General features: G+C 34.3%; 1 protein-coding gene across 1 annotated transcript in view; it reads right to left on the bottom strand.

Moving 5' to 3' along the window:
- Positions 1-19,833, bottom strand: part of LOC142343087 (uncharacterized) — a 183,819-nt gene extending 163,986 nt beyond the window's left edge. The window contains exons 1-5 of the mRNA XM_075394773.1: positions 19,764-19,833; positions 16,072-16,249; positions 9,543-9,672; positions 8,382-8,499; positions 4,373-4,414 (exon numbers count right to left, since the gene is read on the bottom strand). Of these exons, the coding sequence (XP_075250888.1) occupies positions 4,373-4,414; positions 8,382-8,499; positions 9,543-9,672; positions 16,072-16,249; positions 19,764-19,775 (480 nt within the window). The 5' untranslated portion in view covers positions 19,776-19,833. The remainder of the gene's footprint in view (positions 1-4,372; positions 4,415-8,381; positions 8,500-9,542; positions 9,673-16,071; positions 16,250-19,763) is intronic.
- Positions 19,834-22,811: the final 2,978 nt, after the last annotated feature.

Here is a 22,811-nt window from a genome sequence, read left to right as displayed (position 1 = left end):
ATCGAACGAATTTAAGTTCCATTCAGCTGAAATATTGAGGAAGTAAGTACAATAGGTGAAGCGTGAAATTCGTGATTTGTGAAAATGAAAAACGTGAGCGAAAGGTAAAACGAATTAAAAAATAGGTAAATAATCACCCTAAAGCTAATAAATAATAACCTTTAAGAGGCTGACAGTAGTTATTAAAAATACGATCGTAATTTTTGAAAATATGTAGTGTTAAACATGAAAACTGAAATAGCTATGGATACTAAAAACTACCTGTATTTAAAACTCGCTACAAGCAGATGAGATTTTTCATGAATAGCTATCAGTCACAAGACAACTAACATACACAGCAAATTGCAGGGAAATATCCTATACTGATTCTCATAACTTTGATGAAAGACAAAAATGAAAAACTATTTTTAAGTTCGCTTTTCCATATTGACTGTTCAATTTAGACTACTGGCATTTTGAGCAGAGTGAGCGGAGAATGAAACTAGCCCAGAGATTTCAAAAATATCTCACGCAACTTATTGCACAAATAGGGAACTAAGGCAAGGCTAAACAAATGTTTGTTTCACCATGTAAAATTGGCACCGCAAAAATAGCCTGCTGAGAATATAAACACGGCTGTTTAAAAGATCAACAAATACGGACAAAAAAACGAGCACTGATATTTCATGAAAACAGTCAACGCAAAATTCAGATATGATCATCTGCTACGCCATTTGACGTCTGAAATCAGATTGAAAAATGTGAACTCAAATGAAACAGAACTCAAATTTTCCGTGTCTTTATTGTAGCGTGACTAAAATCAGTACTCCAATTTGGCTCCTTAATGACAATATTAAAAGTGCATAACAATTTAAAATGAGTGCATGGAGCAAAATACAGATGCGAAATAGACTGACCTGTCGTAGATTTTAAGACACAAACAGGCAGCGAAATGAAAAGACTGTATTAGCATCGGCGCTAACAAAACAATCAAAAAGTAGGACACAGCCGGAAGAATTCCGGAAACAACTCGAAGGAGAAAATTGCCCATGATTATGACTAAACAACTAGAACAAGTAGTGTGAACCCTGAGCCTCCACAAATGCCAAAAAAAATTAAAAAATTAAAGAAGAATAGAAACGGCATTCCAAAAGAAATTGAACAAAAAAACCAAGAAAAACTTAGTTTTTTTCAATAGTCCAAGGAAACATAAAGCCGAATAAAGTTCCTTTGCAATTAGAGCATTGAAAAGCTCGAAAAACATTGGGCAAATCATAATAGGCTAAGAAACTTGTCTAAGATTTAAAAAATGAAAAACTGCAAAAAAATAAGAAAAATGGTTCAAAATTTCTCAATTTTTCTCTCAATTTTTCTATGAAAAAAAAATGATTTATACAAAGAAAACTTTAGTGAATTGGTATATGAAAATTCCTTAAGTAACAAGCTTCTATTCATATCCCACTTACAGCATTAAAACAAAAAAAATCAGGCAAAAATCATTAAATTTTGTCTAAAAATCAGCTAAACTGATCAAAAACCTCCAAATTAGCATTAAACTGAAGTTAACTACTTCAAACCTTCAATTCCCATCATAGCAAGCCTAAAACTAATACAATATCATAATCAAACCTCATAACCGTCAAAAGCTGCAAAGAACTGCTTTTAAAAGCCGCACGTGAACAAAAAAAAATTGCTCGCTCAGAGAAAATTTTTTCACACATCAATTTCTCGCTCTCTCTCAAAAACAGCGATACGAAAATCACTCTTTTCGCTCCGCGTAGAACTGTCGCACATAACGATCACAATTTGGTGATACTTAGTTTTCGGATTCGTTTTTCTACTGTACTACCATCTTTTGGTACCAATATTGCATAGTTTTCATTATATTTATGATATCAAGTTGCAAAAAAGTAACAATCTACTAACAAAGAAGTACCAATTAAAAACAATCGAACAATTTTCTCGGCTTTCAGAAAATAACTGCCAAATGGGCAAAAAAACAATCGGCAATAGGCGAAACTCTTAAACAGAAAAACAATTTTAGTTTCAAAATCTTTCTCTTCAACGGTTCAGAATATGATCAGAAGCAAAACTAATAAAAGAAAAAGAAATAGCCAAAATTTTAGTCGAAACTTAAATAAAAACTGTTTTAACCATCAATATACCCGAAATTCTGTCCCATTTAAAAGCTGATAAATTCAATCTGTCCAATGTTTTTTTCATGATCCAGATCTGCACCAGACACTGAACAAAAAAATTTAAAACAATGAAACGAAAAAGTTGTTCTGAAACGCTTGTTCCCTAAAAAAACCCTACGAAAAAAACTGCTTTGAAGTCTGACATGCACCAGAAAAACTGACACAATATGAACAATATATTTCGAACAAAAACCGACAGAACTCAAAAATGAACCAACTCTTTTTGAGAACAGATAACGTTAAAGTCATAAAAACAAATGTTACAAACTCATGAGAATAACTAGATTAATTTATGTTTTATTAGCAACTAATGAGACGTGTCATTAATGGGATTAATTGATAATGAAACAAAAAGCACAACAAATACACGCGAAGCAAAGTAAAACGCTAATATTTTTTGAAAATAAATAGTATCAATGTCAAAAAACATGCTATCTATGAACTTATACCATTAAGTAGAATTACTTTTACCTGAGTAGCAAAAAAATACACACGCTTGGTGAATATTTTTCAAACATAAAGCGCAAAATTCATAAAAAGCATACGTATTGAAATGAATCGGTTAAATTGTTTCACCTACGACTGATTAGCAGCCGATAAGAACTGTCATTAATGAGAGTATTTGATAGTATAACGGAATTAAAAACAATACGGTCAAAAATCTAAAACACTTTTATTTTATGACAACAAATGATGTCAAAGGCATAAAAAGCGTTATCTGCCGTTGAGGGAATCAACAAATGTTAAACAGGCCCAATAGGAACACATTCGAACATTATAATAGCACTCAAGGGAAAAAACACCAAAGAAGAAGTCCATTTTTTGCACGTGAAAAAGACTTCACTCTCTAGAACCGGAAATTTTCTCAAACAAACTCGCTTCAAACCTTATAGTTTTTTCTATCAGTTAACCTTTAGCGTGACCAAAATCACAACTCTGATATGAGTTCTCATTGAGATTGAAAATTCGAAAAAAGTGTGAACAAATATTTAAAAAGAACACAGTGCCCCAATACATACCAAACATTTTGGATTAAAAAACGAAAATCAAAGCAATATAATTTTGGTGGGCTTAAAAATGTGCAGAAAAATAGCAAACCCTGTCAGTAACTCAGCACTCAGCTTAAAAAACCTTAACAAAACCCGCATCAGCTAATATAGATTGATAATAGAGACCTAAAATTTATTCATAATTAATCTATATAACTTCCTAACCCGAAAGGTCTAAAACATCTAGAAAAAACATAGATAATTATAACAAATATAGTAGACACATTTTGTAGAATGAAAAATAGCTATGACAAAAAGTTTCAAGATGCATAGCATGCGTAGATGCATAGCAATTTGACCCAAAAAAGACAAGATTTCACGTGCTGCGTTACAATTTGAGGCAACGACACTCAGGCAACGAATAAATTTAAACTGGAAATTGAAATCGGCATCCTCCTCTCCATCAAGAGTCCATATAGGCGCTCGAAAGCATTTTTTTTTCGCTGATTGTGCATTGCAATCAGCTGGTCATCCAGAGTAATTAAAATATTAAAAGGATTTGAGCATAGTGTTAACTCATGATGAAACTGCGCGCAGAAAAAGTGGATTGACTCGTTTCACACTTATATTTTGCAAATATTACAAGCGCAGAACTTTTAAAATGAGCCCGGATAGAGCCAAATACAGCTCTGGATAGCTCTCTAACCTATAAAAATAACTATCTCTCTTCCATCCATGACAAAAAATCGATGCAAAATTGTTTAAATACCCTTTTGCCTCAATCTACGTGATAATCATTTTGAAAATTTCTATACCGCGAAATCAGTCGCTTCTTCGCTCTACCTCCTACTTGGGCGTGATTGCAAGCACTTAAAAGTGGCTTCGAAAGCGAACAAAATCATAAGTCCCCTCGTACAAAAAAACGCTCCAACAATACGCCTCTTCGAGTTAGTGCCCCAATACCATTCAAATTCAATTGCAGCTATAAAAAGACTCAACCATTGAAACACTTGTGCATCGATACAGCATATGTAGGTGTTCTCATTTATATTTAAGGTTTTACACGATATTAGGTTTGAATAATTTTAGGTATTTAACCTTCCTCCATACATTAATATCGACTAATCGGGGCACAAACACAATATTTAGATCGCCAGATCATGATTTGACCCCTTACCTCTTCCCGATAGAGAACAGCCCACTTACCTTCAATTTCTCCAACACCTTTGCAGAGCCATTCAGAGGCTTCTGAAACAAACACAAAATCATTTTTGTTATGTTGATATGAATTTGATAATCTGACAAGCGAAGCTATTTTTATTTAAGGGCGCCATACCGATAAGCGGTCACAGAGCGTATATCCCCACTCACACCCCCCCCCCCAAAAAAAAAACATTAGCTGAAGCTTTTCACCATACTTTATTAAACCATCAGGGTTCGAACCCAGGACCTCCAGTCAATTTAATTGCCTATATAACCATAAAGTTTTTTAATATGTTGGAGGTAGTCAGGAGAGGGGTAGGTGGAGGAAACATCTCGAAATGACCTTTCGAACTTGAATATTTCCAGTATCTCATAAACATACCCGACAGATTGCCGGGAAATAGCCACCGTTGGTTCCCAAAATGTCGAAAGGCAGCAAAAAACAAAGCGAAACAAAGTCTTATTTCACAAATTCCCATAACACAGAAAGCGAGGTTTGGTCCAATTAAACATGCCCATTAAACGACGCATAAGCCTAGAAAAGGGTTTATTGGCCTAACATAAAACTCGAGAAAAATGACAAAAACTAAAAAATTAAAAATTGCATAATTTATTGTTGTTAAATTTCGGGGCACGAATATTTTCACATCCAGTTTTTGTCTCTCAAAGCTGTGCAACAACCCATCTGCAGGGTCTAAAAAAGTTTCACTGGCCCTTAAAGTTCAATAAAATGGCAAAAATGTTGCAAAAAAAATGAAAAACGGCAAAAAAAATGAAAACTTTCCTAAAAAGTTCCCAAAATTCGTGATATTAATATCGTCAGAACCATTTCAATGTCTACAGAAACTATTCAGTAACCCAATTTCTAACCTAAAAAAGTTTCATTAGCCCATAATGATCGAAACAATGAATGAAAAAATATAACAATGAGAAAAAAATGCAAAAATTATCCATAAATTGATAAAATTTGCGTTATTGAAAACATGAAAACCATTCATTGCCCCCTAGAAAATATGCAGTAACCTATCATCAAACCGCAAAGTAGGTTCTCTGGCCCCTGATGCCAGCCTCTGGGCTCAGAGAACCTCCTTTGGGTTTTGATGATAGGACAAATGAACATTCAAAAAAATGACCGAAAATTTCAAAAAAAGAGTTGCAAAAATTAGTATCAATTCACACGTTTACGTTTGCAGCACCAAACACATAGCTCAGAAAATTGACATAAACAGTAATTATGTCTTGCAAAAGACCTTTATCAACTTTGACAAACGTCAAATTAAGACTGATAAAACAAAAATTCGAAAAACGTAAAAAAAACTTGGGTTCAAAAACTCCCAAAAATGACCCTTAACCCTGAACTAAGACAGCAGTCTCAGCAATTGATAGACTACTAAAGCCAGCTATGTGGCTCTAATCAAACTTATTGTTTAACTTAATAATTAAACATGTTTATACTGTCTTGAAGGTCATGTAATTGAAAAATGTGTAATCTTACAGACCAATACTGTTCAATTTTTGGAATTCCTTAGAAAGGGGAGAGCCCAAATAAAAGACGCTGATAGTATGAGGGCAGCTATTAAATATACTTCGAAAGGTTGACGTCAAAAAATTCAAAAAGATAGAAGGAACAAAGCTTTAATTTTTGTTCCGTCTAACTAGTATCTGATGAGAGAGATCGTCAAAGCTACCGAAACGAAAATCTTCACTCACATAGGAAACGAAAAAGTACACAAAAAAGAACGAAAAGTTAAAAATCTATTTTAAGCTCCTGGTTTTATAGTAAAAGGAAAAATTCTATTTATTTTCCATGTAGTACGAGCAAAAACACATGCAAAAAAATTAAATTCTTTCGTGCTATCGGGAACATAAAATTGTCTGCACAATATCAGTCAAGCCATGGTAAACTTAAAATTAAATATCGTTATTAAAACAATCGTTATTAAAATTAAGTTTCGTTATTTTTAAAAGAAACGACGCACAGCTTCCTACTTTTCGTAAATTTCTTAGGAAAAATTTTCTAACAAAAACATATTACCCTATTTAGAAAGTATAACCCTATTTAGAAAGTATAACCATATAACCCTATAAAAAAACTGCTGCTAGCGCTCGACTTTAGTTCATTTACCAATAACTTCAATCAAAACAAGGAAATCTAACAACGGAAAACAAAATCTGATGAAGCCTCTCATATTAATTTGATGAAGCCTCTCATATTAATTTCTTCATAAATTGCGACTGCAGAACGAAATGAAGGACGAGAAACATATTGGCTATAAAATTATCGGACAAAATTATCAACAAAATGTTTAAATGCTAATTCCTAACCATCATTTTCCGAAGAAAAAGTTATTGCTTCTGCTGAAGCCTTCATCCACTTGGCAGAAACTTTAAACAATACAAAAAATGCGAACAAAAAACCTGAAAAAATTAGCTAAAAGTTCCCTGTAAGGCCTTCATTGGCATTTTTGAGGAGGAGCACCTATAGAAAAATTGTATATTGAAGATTGAACTAGATTTGAGAAACTACAGCGAAACAAAAAAATCAGAATAGGGGAAAAAACGAAGACAAAGCGGCCAAAATTACTAAATTAGCTTCAGCAAAAAAAACAAACCAAATAACGTCAAATGAATTGCTTTCAAACTACAGCCTGGGAGCAATTGAATTTAGGGGTGTATCTTAGAAGATTTTGGGATCAAACACTCGGACCTGATAGGGGTTCGCCCATCAGGATAGCAGTCAGACATCCTAACCACTGGGCTACAACCACGTTGTTACTCAACCACTAACAATCACTTTTATATTAGCGAAAAAATTTATTTCAGAATGAGAGCAATTGAAATCTCTCAAAATGAAGTGAAGCCTGAAAAGGTCACTTCACAAGTCAGAGAATGTTCGAGAACAAAAGCGCAAAATTAGTCAAAAGAAAATTTTGCATAAAAGACCAACACGTTTACAATAATAGCTTCCAACTTTGTTCAAGAGCAATTAACAACTGGAAATTAATCTCAATTAAAGCGAAAGACAGCTAATACAGCTAAAACAAAAAAAGTACGCGTAACTAAAAAATTTTTTTGGGCAATGGAAAAAATCAAACTGCTCACCGAGCAATAAGCAACCCTTGCCAAGGTCGTAACCTTTTCTATTTTGAAGGAAAACTTAGAAATGCAAAAAAAATTTACAAAAAATAGTTTGAAATTTTATCAATTTTACGTTATTTTTCTCAGCAAAAAGAGTGTTTGACACCATAAGACTGTAATCACTCGGTAACTAAAAAAACACTTTGAGGAAAAGGTCTTTTCGATTCCCAATGAATGCGATAAAAACAAAACCATGGCCCAATAGCTTAAAAATTCACAAAATAACTGAAAAATCTCAATAACATCATAGAATTATGATTTATAACATTTTTTTAAACACTATCTGAATATGCTCAAAATTATTATTATAACCTATGCAAATCACTAGACCGAAAAAAAAACATTTTAAGGAAAAGAATTGTTTGAAGAAGTTGCACGTAAACAATTTTGCTCGCTCAGAGAGAAATTTTTTGCGGCTCAAATTCTCGCTCTCCAAAAACAGCGGTATGAACAAAAAACTACTCTCTTTACTCTCCACTCTCCATATTTGTTCAAAACTTAAACAGATCCAAAATTTTTCACACTTTTCAATTTCTGTAGCAAAATTCACTCCAATAAAATTTATATAAAAAGTCACTCATCCAATACTCTTAGGCAAAGCACCAATACAATCCGGTTCTTGGCTTTTAAAAAATAGGAGTGAATAATAGCCGGCTGAGAAGATGAGGGCGATTAACAATCTCTTCCACGATTGATTCAGGTTTTAAAGCGCTTTCGAACAACACTTTCTGTCCGGAAAAGATATAGAGCACTCAGTATTTAACCAACAAAAGAATGTGACTGCTAGCAAGTTCCTACCCCCCAAATGAATTTGGAGGTTTGGAACAATAAAAGACGGTAAACCTGTTTTTAACATATGCTTAGATAGACTTACGATTCCTGCATTGACAAGTGCAATGGCCAGCTCATTGGGTGCATTGTACAGTCTAATTGTGTGCACACTCGAGTTCTCGTACCTCTTCTGTCCCTCGCGTGTCAACTCCAACCAGTAGCTAAACAATCAGGAAATTGTATAAACAAAGGTACAAAGCTTAGCAGTAATAATAAATTGTCTCTAGCAGTTATCTTCTCTATCGTCTTTTCTCTTTAGCTTCTCCTCAGTGTGGGCGGGCCTTGTTGGGCTAATGGCCGTTGTCAAGTGATGGCCCGTTCCCAGTAGTTTGGAGGCCAATCAAAATGAACAAAATTGTTTGCACAAGTGTCATTACTTATTAAAGTAAAACGAAAATTAAATAATAGTTCAAAGTATATGATGTTTTGGAAAAAACCTCTCAATTGAATCAGATGCTCGGGTCTTAATGCATCGCAACACACTTGTTTACACGCTTAACAAATATCAACTAGTTTTGAGGATTAAGTTGCAAAACTTTTTTTGAAAACTTTCACTATAATCGTTAAGAAAATATGACTGCTTGTACCAAATTGAAGGACAAACCTGAAAAAACTTAAAAAATCCAGAACACGGCAAAAAGTAATTGACAGCTCAGCATTGTTAAGAGGGTAATACATCCAGAAATATAGCACAAAATTATGTACAAGATTTCTCAGAACTGTGATTTTTTTTAATAAATCCGTGAGCACAAAAATATTTGTTGACTTTCTGATAGAATCACAGGAAAATTTTGGAATCTCGCCAATTTAGGTCACTCAACGGCGTCAGTTACACTAGAGCAACTCAGCACGTTATCAATTCTATTCAAAATGATACAAGTTTCTTTTAAGGATGAACTATATCCCCTCTTGCAGAATTTGATCATCTACAATAAACAAGTCAGTGGTTTGCCCCACCTCTTATCACGTATCACATCAGTCCCAACCATTATCACGTATCAGCACAAAAATATGTGAAATTGTTTACACAGGCCAATGAAAACAAGAGTTTAGAGCACGATGAAAAAAACCCGTGACGGTATGTTCTATCGAGATGCATGGTTGATTATTCTATAGAGAAACAGGTCAGTTTCTGGCTAAAGGCGCAAATGTTAGAGCCTTCCTTTCAAAATTGTAATAAAAAATCACGACAGGTAGAACTCACTCGAATGATTCCTCGTGACCCTTTGCCCTCGGGGCATCTTTGAAGTCCTTGTTCTTCAGGATGACATCTATCTTGATTTGAAAGGCACCGAATCCACGCTCCTTCAGTGTGAAAGCCGGTCCCCAAACAGCTGTAACACATTAAACAGTTGATGATTACAATCTCCGATATGATTCTCGTTAAAAATGAATTAACCAGCTGTTATGGTACATTATCAAGTGCTTGAGCATTTCAAAAACAACAGTCTTGCATGCGTTGAAATTTTGCAACTAGGTGCACCTCAATGCCAGTATTCAAAAGCAAAGACTCAATTTGAATACGAAAAGGCCAGCAGGATTCTCGTTTCTAGCAGGTTTTATCTTCCCTTTCTCTGTCGCGAAATTAAGATAACTTTGACTTTTAATCTACAATACCTAACACTCCATCTTCAAACGAAAGAGAATATTTCTAAACGGTTAAGTGCATTCATTAGCTTTTACGTAACCTACAAACAACAAAGACCGTTCTTACGTATTTGAACAATACTTTATACGTAAATCAAACTGACTTAAATATTACAGATGACAAAAGTTCTGTCAAAAGCCTCTAGATAACGTTGCATCTCTGCTCGATAATGTAATAATGCGAGGATGCAATAATGAAATATGTCTCTGATCAAATTTTCATCACCTAAATTTCTGACAAATTCTATTCTAAATTTTATGACAAAACCCTATCCTATTTCTTTGTGACAAATTTTGTTCAATCCTTTTTTTGTTTAACCTAAAGCCTGTTACCACGATATTTACTATCAGAACAATCATGGACAAAATAGGGACAATAACTCTACGCTGTGATTCAGCAGAGCAACTTCACGTAAGATTAGTTCGCGTTTTCGACAGCAAATCAACAACCTAGGAGAAAAAAACTTAGCAAATTTTTCATCGAAAAGAAAAATAACATTATTTAATTGTCGATGAGAACTGAAATTTAAAAAAAATCACACAAATGACAGTACCGTTTTAATCAATGAACGATTGCCTAATACGAAGCAGAAATGAAAACAGAAGCTCCAAGAAGAAGATTGATTACTTAACGAAGAACTTTTTGTTAATTAATATAAAAAAAATGATAAATTATCATTTGCTCCAGTGAACAACATTCAAAATCCGGAGTCTGTCAGCTCTAAAGCTATTGAATACTTGCAAGCCAAGATGAACATGATGATGGAATCTATACGCGTCATAGAACTGATGCTAAGAAAGTAGTTGACAGTTGATGATAAAGCAGACAGCCGGAAAAATAATTTGCCTACAAACAAAAAAACTGTGTTTGTGTTGTTAGCTCTTCCCTTTTAACAGAAAAGTTTTTCGTGACTCATAGTATTCTGATGCCGTGAATCAGTCCCACTCTCAGATTGTTCTAAAGCTTCTGGAGGAAAAAAAACATTACCTTATTGCTCACAAAGCGTGCAATATCTGCAGCTGTGAAAACAGCAAATATCTGCAGCAAACTTTTTCGATTTCAGTTCGATGAACAACTCTTTTTGCTTTAAAAAGAAGTAGGCCCCATCATTCAACATGCGCATCAGCTGAAACTTAATCTTTGACACAAAACACTCTCTGTTTTTCTTTTTAAATTCTGAAAAACGAGATTCACACCTTTCGAACAATTAAACAATTGTTATTCAACAATTTTAAAACAACAAATCTTTTCATTGGTTTCTGTTGTTGTTCAGAAAAATCTGAACTTTGTCCATATTCGTGGTGTAAAAAAATTTAATCATTGTCTTGTTGTCGAGATAGCGTAATTATTAGCAGCACGACAGAAACAGTAAGTCAACTTGAAACGTTAGTTCATTATTTAAAAAATATATCAAGTTTGTTGAAATGGTGTAAGCATTATTCGCTAAATCTATACTAACAATTTGAAGTGAAACCTATGCAATGACAATTAGGACGCAGATTAATTTGAAATACATGGCTATCGGAAAATAATAGCATCTAACAGAAAAAGCATCAAAATCTATATTCAAAACTTTACCCCATGACAGAAAACATCTAGCTACAAAATCAGTTTCTTTAATCTTTCATCTATACAAATAAAAACAAAACAAAGATGTTTGTTATTCACACACACTTAACTGAAACCAAAAAAACCAACAGAAAAATTTACAGAAATAATTCAAGACTACATAGATAAAGTTGAATTGAAACCTGATGACATTCATTTTCGATTGGTGACCTTATTGTAGACTTTAAATAATCAAGCAACAACGGAAAACAATTGGCGACACAAGAGAAACAACCACCAGTAGCTGCAGGCTCGATTTACCATGCTGTAGCAACATCAGTTAAACAGCTACCATTAAGACTGCTATCAGTGACTAATAAAATTTAAAAAATTTAAAAATAATTGGAAGCCACAACTGGATACAGAACAACCCTTAAATGTGCCATTCGCGAAATCACATAACAATTTCACAATTTCCCGATTTTGACAAAGATTTTTAATTTTATCACGTTTTCGGCAAACTTTTTGAAAAATGTAATGAAAATAAGGATTAAATGCAGACTTCAAAGGATTTCATTTTCTAGTGGTTTCATTTTCTATTTTACAAAATATCATCTTATTCACAAATTTTCAAATAAACAGAAATAACACAGAGTTGGGCTTTGAATAAATGAAAAACCTGGCTGAAATGGAAAATATCCTCTATCAAACTCTCTAACGTTACAAAAAACTAAATTTGCAGTGCAAACAAATAATTAACAGGTTAGAAAAAAGTGCAAAAGAATAAGGGTAATTTGTCATCAAATTACGCAGAGAAACTCAAACGCAGAGAAAAACACTAAGCTTCTTTAAGGCAGAGCATGACGTTGAAGGAAACCGAGGCATTGACAAGACCACTCATGAACTATTCAATTCCGAGGCATTGACAAGACCACTCATGAACTATTCAATTGATTCGTTTCAGTTGGATCTAATTTCGCATCTATTTGCAAAAGCAAAAGCCAAACAATAACCCAACAGAAATCAAAATCCAATTATATTGAGTTTTGTGAAACAACAATTGTGTCAAAAACTATCCAGAAAACGCAGAACAAGTCACAAAGCCAATTCCTTTGTTTAAAATTTTACTTCCAAGAAATCAGAAATGTTGCTCTTTCCTGTACTCACAGTACTTTTCAACAACTGCACCAAGAGGCACGAGTTCACAAAACGTTTGCAAAAAGCCATAGTTCTTCCAATCCACAAATTGTATAATTTTGTTAATCCGAACAATCATAGGCCGATTCTGTCCTTCCTACGAACAGCAAAACAAAAAAGTTGATCTAATAAGCAGTTGTCTAGATAAAACATTCTGTTTTTAAAAAAAATCTCTCAAAGGAGCAGGGTTTCAGAAAAAAATCCACATTTATAGCTAAACTGAAATTATGAAAAACCAAAAACTCAGCAAAAGGAGCAACATTCTTGGATTTATGGAAAGCTTTTGCTATAGTAAATCAAACATCTGCATGAATTCCTTCCTGAAATGAGACTCAGAGGGATAATTCAAGAATTTAAGTCTTCCTGATGATCAAACAGTAGTCAAAGCGTAAAGTAATCAACTTTCGTCACGGAAACATATTCAGTTTGGTGTGCCACATGGCTCAATTCCGGGGCCGCTAATTAAATTTTTACATTATATGTCGAAACAATTGCTCAATTTCCCGCTAGACGTGATTTGATACAATATGCCGATGACACAGTTCTTCTGCAAAACCCAAATCAACCAATATAAAAACGGCGTAAATAACGTTGTTGAATAGTTGTGAAACAAAACCCTGACTATAACCCAATAAAACAGAGGAAATTATTTTTAGAAAAGGAAAAACATCATGAAGCTACTGTTCAGCCAATTAAAATTAATCAGGAGACCATTGAACAAAAACCCAATGTCCAGCACCTTGAAGTTGTTATTGTTAAACATTTGAAATTTAGCAATGCGGGGGGTTTATGTGGTAGAGGGTCAAACTCTATGAAAAACTCTTCAAACCATGATTTTTAAAACAGTTTTGGTGAATCGCATATTTAAAGAATAGTGAGCCATCAGGCTCTATCAGAAATTAATGCATTCGGTTCAACTTTAGTCCTGTTTTTTAGGACAAAAATGCGTGTGATCACGAGATCAAAACGATAGGACCAAAAGGTGGTAGAATGAAAAATAGCGCAAGCGACAATGTTCAATATAAATGCTATAATTTGTTTGAGAGTAATGGATGAAGGAAATGCGTTGGAAATTATGTAAGGCGAGAAATTCAACAAATCTTAAAAAGAAAAACATTTAAGAATTAAGTAACAAAGAACTCATGCCGAAAACTGAGAGGCAAAAGGCCGGATCGAAATACTTGAAAATTGAAGGGTAACTATTTTGAAACACATTTGAAAAAATGCCAGGCTATTTTAAGCAATGGATCTGTTCGATCAGCACCAATAGCTTTTTACCAACTTCGCGCGTACAAAATGCTCGGTCAAATTCGAATGACAAAAGTACATCTTTTTTAGGCCGACAAACAAGAACACTGTATAAGAAGAAAAGATTACTCAAAATACACTTTTTTCTAGAAAACCTTCTTGGCCTTGAAACTGCGACAATAATTACTTCATAGTATAAGATCGCAAATTTGGATGTCAGGCTGGAAAATAGGAATATCAATAACCTTAATCATCAAAACCGAAATAGAAATTCATTAAGAAAAAAATGGGAATTACCAGTCGAAACATTACTGAATCTGATGAAAACTGTTAGAAAATTAAATACAAAAATTCGATCTGTAACGCTTATAAGTTTTCAGCGAAATAGGCATCCATAGAGGGCAAAATGTTCCAATGAAAGTTGATAAAAAAAGATTTTGACAGTTCAACTTCAGACCTTTTAATTTAAGGGAAGTTCTATAAAGTTATTGAACCTAAACAACAACAAAGGACTAGGTCCGGGATGCATCAATGCATTGAAATTTGGAAAATACAATATTAGAGAGCATCTTCAGATTACGTTTAACGATTGTATTCAAGAGAAAACTTTCCCAACAATTCTAAAGGATGCACACATCAAACCAATTCACAATATAGAGCTCTTTCTGTTTTAATTACAGCTTTGAAAAAACGTTTACTCAATCAGGTTAGAAATTATCATGAAAAATATGATCTTCTGAACAAAGCAATTCGGCTTCCAATCTAAAAGTTCCTCAACTGATGCCGTACTTTACTTTATTGAAAAGGTAATAGGAAACATGGAAGATAACTACGACACAGGTGCTGCATTCTTGGATCTTGCAAAAGCTTTGAAATCAATATTACAAAATCTTTTTCGGAAGCTGAAATTTTCAATATAATTTTCCGTCTGCATTCGTTTCTCACAAATTGAACACAATGTGTACAATTGAGTAATGACTTATGAGAGAAAATAACTGTTAACCATGGTGTTCAACAAAGAACAGTGCTAGATTCTCTTGTTTTTCTATTACACATCAACAATTTTTCTGAAACACTGGACGGTAAAAATCACATTGTTCAATTTGCGAATGACACAAGTATTATTTGCAAATTTGAAAACAAAATGTAAAAATTCTATTAAAAATTTTCAAAAAATATTGGAAGAAACAGACAAATACCTGATGGAGAATCAACTAACATTAAATGCCGATAAAGCCTTTAATATTCTTTACAAATCATACTACTCAGATCCAGAGTTCTCTATAGAAAGAAGTTATTAAAGCAGCTCATGTTTGTCGTTATTTAAGATTGCAAATGGAGTCAAACCTAACCTTTGAAAATTATCTGAACTCAGTTGTTGCTGTTGTGGCTATTTACTCACTTTTAGCTGAGAGTTAGCTGCTGTTAACTTTTGGGCAATCTGAGAAGCAGATCTTGTTTGATCGTGTTGATCTTCCGCTTGATCTGCTTCCGCTGATTGAGTTAAAAAAAATCCATACGTAAATTTGTCATCAAACTGGTAACTACATTCTTCTTCTTTGCATCCAAGAGACCATATTGATAACAAATGTTCGCAAAATGTTCATAACAAAAATAAGCGCATCTTTATCATATAGTAACGAGTAAATTTCTGAAGAATTGTTTTTTAAATTCTTTTCACAAAAACTATTTATCGGCAAAATTTTCTGCCGAATCGAAAAATCTTAACCTCCATTCTGCTTGGTTTCCATTTCAATTCTTTTTCCTAAAAACATTAAATTCAATGCCTTTTCAACTTAAGTTCATCATAAAAAGATTCATTCCATTTGAGATATTTCAAGTAAAATGTGCACTTTGCTTTACTTCCATACATTCTTAACCAAGATACCAAGAAAGCGGCTTTGGTTATTGTAAACCCAAACTAAGCTGGGATAAGCTATAAAGAGACGAAATATCCAAATTTTGCTTTCCGCTTAACGAAAAATATAAACGTTACGAAAAATGTAAGACAATGATTGGAACGCAGTCGGCGCTTTAACCAGCTTATTCTTATATGCGTTGTAGTTTAAAACAGTTTCGTCAACATGCTCACTTCTCGTAGGGTCTGTGAAAGTGGGGTGTAGCCAAAAGACAACCCTATCAACCACTTTGTGCAACTCTATTGCCTCGTCAGCTGCCTTCACATACACTTCCCACTCGTGTGTCAGCCCATTGATATCTCTCGGCAGTCGGTAGGCCGTATGTCCAATTTTGATGTCGAACGCAAAGTTCTATAACAAACTCGTTGAATCAATATTATCAGAATTGCTCCCGCAGCACGCTTTGCAGGCATAAATCGTATAGAGGTTCGTTTGGGGTGCAGAAATAAGCACCACTAAATTGAGAGGGGTTTGTGCAATAATGCAAAATAGTCATTTAGGAATCGAACAGTAAAAGCATTTTTGAATTTGGCTGTTTCAACTAAGTTGGTGCTATGGAGAACCCTCATCACACGTGATTTCATTCACAGCGCCTAAAATGCCTCACAATCTTTTTCATGCCTAAAATTGATCTGCGTGCGGCTCACAAAAAACAGGCAAGATAGTTCATTATCAGCCGTTTCTTCCTTGAACTCACTGGTTGATGACGGATCTCGTAATGCATCTCTCAATTGGGATACAAGGTAAAAATTATACCAGACGGTTTTAATCAAAATGTATACACACTTTAAAGCCAATTGTAAACCACAGGACAGTAGATATAGTGAGACAAAAATATTCAAAAAGAAAGTTGGAAGCTTTATGCCATTCTGGCTTTTTTGTTGAGTCAAATTTGGTCTTCGGATCAATATCTTTTACAAAGTGATACAAAAGTGGTATCAATGAAAAACCCTTGAAAACTGAATCATCAATTGTTAAAGACATTTTCAATTTTTCGATATTACAAAATGAAGTTCAAAGCTTTCGAAATTCTCACTTTTCTTGCCTCTCAATCAGATTGCTCAATTTTTCTCACATATAGTTTACTCTCCCAGTGTTTTTGTAAATTCTCTACATATTTGTTGGGAAATTTTGTTTTGTTTTGCTGAACCGAAATATAACGGACTAACGTCGGAAAAGATCTTTTACAGCATGCTTCATCGGGGTGACCGGCTAACTAAATTCACTAAGGGGCTTCAAATGACGTCACTAGAGGTTATTATATACCGCTACACACACTAAAAATTGAAGTGAAAACATCGCCGGCAGATTGCCGGAAAATAGCCGCCGTTGATGCGCTTGATGCTCATCGGAATTGAAACAGAAAAAGAAAAAAAGAAGAGATAAATTGACCAATTTTTTTCAGTGTCGAAAAGTGTTCTAATTTGGCGTGCAGTTTCATTTGGATTCTAAAACTATACTTAACTCAGCTTCTAAACTGAAAGCTCATAAACTTAATACCAATGTCAGCTAGCAAACACTCTAATGAACTTTGATACGCTAATTCTCAATGACTCAACGACCGGGCTTTATTGGTTTATCACAATTCTTTTTGATTTTGATCTTTTGGCTTTGACAGTATTCACCACATTGCGTAATTGAATGGTGAAAGATTTTAAAATCCATTCAGTTGAAACAGTGAGTGAAGTAAGTCAGAAGTCAAAGTTGAAAATCATGACTTATTTAAAACAAAAAACGTGATCAAAAGGTAAAGCGAATTAAAAAAAGGAGAGCACCTAAATAATAGCCGTTGAAAGGCTGATGGCGGCTATTAAAAAATTACACCTACTTCGACGCACTTTTTTCTAGTGACTTTTACTGACTTTTCTGACTTTTACTAGTGAGTTGCAGCCACTTGATATCAGCTACTGACACTTGTGAATTAAAGACAAATTTAGATCACGCAAAACGAAAAAGTCAAGTACGCAAAAATCGCTCGGAAACTCAAATCGGTCCAGCAAAAAAATTTTCATAAACAAAATCAACTGATGAGCGATAGACGTCACTGAACAGCAGAACCAAATAGCTAATTTTGCGCTTTAAAATCATTATCAAACGCTCTCAAGAGGTTCGACATACATAAGCATAGGTTTGGACGTTCGATCCTTAAAATAAAACTTTCCAATCGCAAATTCTATCATAATGTTCTTTGTCAGACGCTCAAGATGTTCGACCTTCATAAGCAAAGTTTTGGACGTTCGACCCTCTTAGTAAAACTTTCCAAATGAAAATTCTATCATGATGCTCTGTCATTTTTTGCCAGACGCAACATTTTTCGCTGACTTTGAGCGTTTAAGAGGGTAATAAAAATGTAAAGAGCATTGGAATTAAGCAGCATTAGTGTCCTTAATCTGGCTTCATTAATCATTCAATTGCCAAATGTGCTCAGAATGAAAAGTGAAAACGAAAATTTAAAAATCAAGGTCAAAGGTCACTTTCTGCCTCAATGTTGTCCAATGTTTCATGTAACTTCTCAGTTTTCTGAGGTTTTTCTTCATTTGGACTTGGTCACATTTTATAGTGACAATAATGTCTTCATAACTGTTTTTTCGAGGTTTATCAATTGGTAACGATAGTAATTGGCGAAAAAGGAAAACATTAAAAATGGCTATAAATTACTTAGAAAATTAATAAATTCTTGATAATCTGTTCACAAGCGTCTTTTCCGTGGAATTTGGAACCTCATTGGAAAAAAATCCCGAAACCTGGTTAAAACTAACGAAATATTTGCGACGCTCACTAAATTTTGTAACAATTTACTACATTTTATACACAAAAAACCACTACAATTTTTGCTAAATTCACTACAATTTAAACACAAAAACAGAAGCGAATTTCGCAAATATTTCAGTAGTTTTTGCCAGTTTGCAGAATTTTTTTAAAATAGAAAACGATTTTGAAGAGAATAGTTTCAAGAATTTATCAATTTTCTAAGTAATTTTTGCCTTTTTAATTTTTTGCCATGTTCGTCTATTTTAAGTGCAATTTCCAGGTTCCTCCAAGTTTGCAGGTGAGTTGTTTTGATAATTTTGAGGACAAAAATTTTTCTAACCATTTCTGAGTGAAGATATCAACATTTTTTCAGCACTACGATTTTATTTAGAAGACAAAAATCGATAATCTATTTGAGCTATTTGGCAAAATATTTTGAGCTAACTGAAGTTTATCGATAGTTTATGTTGTTTCGCCTGCCTCTGCTTTTCTCGTAGATGTCACACGAGGTGTTTATTAGTTACTAAGATGCTTATTATCTTTTTTTGCGTTTTTGATAGGAAACACTGATATTCAATACCTTAACACCAAGGTATTTATAACTCATTATTTTTCTTTGACCAATTCTTTTGTTTCATTGGCGCGCAGTTTTCAATTGCTCTGCTGATCAATCCATAAAAAATTCAAATTTTCCATTCAAATGTATCGATTGTATTTCATGACTTCTGCTGTTGTTTTTTAATTAATTTCCAAAAATCAGCTCAATGATGTTACTAATGCAGTTCTGTGAAAAAGAACAAGTACACAACACAGTTATTTTCACTAATGTACTCTGCAGCCAAACATGACATTCTATGTCGATACTTTTCAGTCCATTCAAATTAACTTCCTGAAATTACCTGGGCTAACTTCTTTTTGCCTGCTTATTTAGGACAATGTCCTGTAATTATTCTGGATAGAGATATTTGGAGCATTTTCAGTAATCAGCTTAATTTCAACCATTTATGGGCTCAGTTTTGTAGATACAGCATAGAATCATTTTAAAATCAAAATAGGAAGCTAAAACTGAAGTGAAGCTTTATCATAGACTACCTATCACCAAAGGGAAGCTTACCAAATTACTCATTCTTTCCCCTCTTTCTGTCTTGCCAGATTCACACTTTATTACCCTTCATTCTTTATCTGAAAAATAGTTGAAATTGAGCCGCTTCCCTGTAGCCCACAAAATCTATATGTAGGTTATATATCTTCCAACTTATTCAATGATGTGTTACGGTACTTACGGTTGTCATTCTTCAGCTCATTAGAGCTGATCTAACTCCCACATTTAAACAGAACGTAATTACACGTAGTGTCGTCCGTGTGCTGTCAATAAAGTAGCAAATATGATGCTTCGAAAGGAGTCATTTAAAGAGATTTGTTTGGATCGGTAACTCTGCACATAAGAGCCGATTAGCAATAGTAGACCCAATCATTCAATCAACTTACTACACAGGCACCATTTTAACTTAAGTCAGCCTATTTGAATTCATGCAGACGATATATTGACAATTGGATTTCCAAAAGAGTCATTCTAGATTCCTATGTCACCGAATCCGCGCGAGATGTAATAATGAATTAAAGTGTGGCTCACATCTGTTGTACTTTAATTTGAACAGATCAGTTCGTTTGGTCTATCAACTTTGAGCTTTCGGTCCTGATTCTGTTTTTTCTCATTCAGCTCTGAGCCTGTTCAGCTCAAATTTCTAGCATTAAGGTAGTCGTTGATTACCCTAGCGCTAAAAATTCCCCTAGTGCGATTACCCAAGAGCTAGGATAATCGCTGATTTATGTCCATGATTTGAATAGTAACTATAAGATGGTATTTTCACCTACTACCGTTAAGATTCAGACACCGTTATACAATAAAGCGGCAAGCTCAAGGAACCAACGAAGCACCAGCGTTATTGTTCCATTCACGAGTAAAGAGGGATGGAATTCTATGCTAGCAATGTTTTTTTTGTTCTGTCACTTTTGAATCCCAAAACAGTGAACACAGAAATATATGAGAAGTACCTTCCGAAAGCTCGCTAAGAGTACAACACTTAAGCAAGACTTTTTTGGATTTTCATATTTTGCCTCTAAGAGATAGCTTTCTTACGAATCTAGGTGTTCACATATTTAGTGAAAATTTACAGAAATCACAAGAATGCAGAAATTGATATTTCAAATATTCAATTTAAGGTTTTTCTAGGTGTACCAAAAAGTAATCACCAAAATTTTAAGAAAATTCGCTCTTTTCGTTAAAATTTTACACAAACGTTCTTTTGAACAAGCTCGTGAAACCTTGCAAAATCATTTCATTCGAAACTAGAGAATCCAGCTTTTTAGTTTTGGCAAAAACGTCTGTGGCAGTCTACACAGGTACTCAAAAATAGAACAAATCAATGTAAAGGCCCCTTCTGCAAGAAACTTTTTAAAATTGAGACGAGGTAATTCAAAAGTTGGAGGAAAAAAGGCTTTAAAAAGTCAAAAAGGATTAAACTTAAGAAAATATCTTTCTAATCAAATATGGCCCATGAAGCAGGAAATCTTAACACTCAAAGTAGAGAAACTTTACTATATGCTTGTATTGTTATTTGCTTGTATTGAATAGTGGGGTAGAAACAAAAATTAGATGCCTGTTGCGGTCTAAAAACCACGCTTGAACCGATGCTGTGGGCATACTGGTGCTTCCATAAATTCGTGCACAAACCTACAACTTTTCTCAAGTCCAATTTATCAAGCCCAATTTATCAAGCAAAATTGACGATGCAGACGGAACAAATTATATCACTAACATTTGGCATATGAAAAAAAGTATTCACAGAACCAGCAACAGAGGTCGAAGGCAACAAAGACCCAATAATTATCAAAACAATCAGGTAGAGAAAAATGTTTTCTCCATGGAGACAAAGAGCTGCGTTGACAAAGAAACTGCGTCATTGAAATAGTTCAAAACAAAAGTTAAGAACCATATAGCACAGCGGGACAAAAGTTTTTTTTTCGACGGCCATGAGGTCATACAGGAACCCTTTAGGAACCCGATAGCCTTGCAGCAGTAGTGGAAGCAATTTTGAAAACTTTTAAATAAAGCCACAGGAAAGCACTCAAAGACACTGAAATAATCCTTCCGAGGCTAACCAGTTTGAAACAAGAGTCTGCATGTATACAGCAGTAGTCTCATCAAAAACCTTCCAAGGGTTACAAGAAGTAAAGAGCAACCAGTACAGTGCAGTGCAATCAAGCAGCCAAAGCTGCAATGAAAGCACTTACTAAGTTTCTGAAAACAGGCTGCAGAGAAAATTTCCCTTAAATTGTTTCACACGAGTTCTTCAGTGCTTCAGTAACAGCCCTGTTGAAGGCAAAATGTGGCATCCATCCCATTGTTGCAGTTCGAAAAATTTTAACGAAGCTTAATGCAAACAATTGGATAGTGGAATCTAGCATCGATGCAGTAGCTCTCTTTAGCAAGATAAAGCGCGATGATGGAGTAACAGCACTTAGCATGAAATCACTAAATCATTGGATAAAACAGACAGGATGCAAATTGATTGATATAGAAGGCTTTCAAATCCGTAAATCCGTAAGATACAGTCACCTTGCGAAAGCGGTTGATGAACTGTTACCATGAACCGCTGCGTTCACCCAGTTTCAGCGCTGACATCACAGACCACTCTCGTCAAATATAAAATTTGATTGACGCGCTCCAAGTCGAATGTGACGAGCGGATTTGGTGAAACATTGAATGCACCTATGCACCAGAACATGAAATTTTTCTCGGATCCAGCAAATTTTAACTCTGGTCACCAGTTAAGTTAAGCAATGTTAACAAAAAAATGAAACAAAATTCCGCCGCGGCTATAGAGGTGCTAGGAGCAGCCATTGGGAGCTGATAACAAGTATAACGCGCCATGAAAATGATAGACAAAATTACTGATATCTTGGATAAAAAACTTAACGATCCATTATGCTCCTTCGGCATTCTACGTCAGACATCATCTAGGGGCACCAAAAACCTGTCTAATCGCTTCTTTGCAGCACCGCAACAGGTTGCTCGGAATATATTGAATAAATTCAAATTAACCCCACTGAATACAAAGCAAATTTGATTTTAAGCAGCAAGAAGCAATCTGAAACATTT

The sequence above is a fragment of the Convolutriloba macropyga genome, chromosome 7 (assembly GCF_964194025.1).
Source record: "Convolutriloba macropyga chromosome 7, txConMacr16.3, whole genome shotgun sequence".
Taxonomy (NCBI): Eukaryota; Metazoa; Xenacoelomorpha; order Acoela; family Convolutidae; genus Convolutriloba; species Convolutriloba macropyga.
Note: the sequence above shows the minus strand (reverse complement) of the source record. Positions and strands in the feature narration are given on the sequence as shown.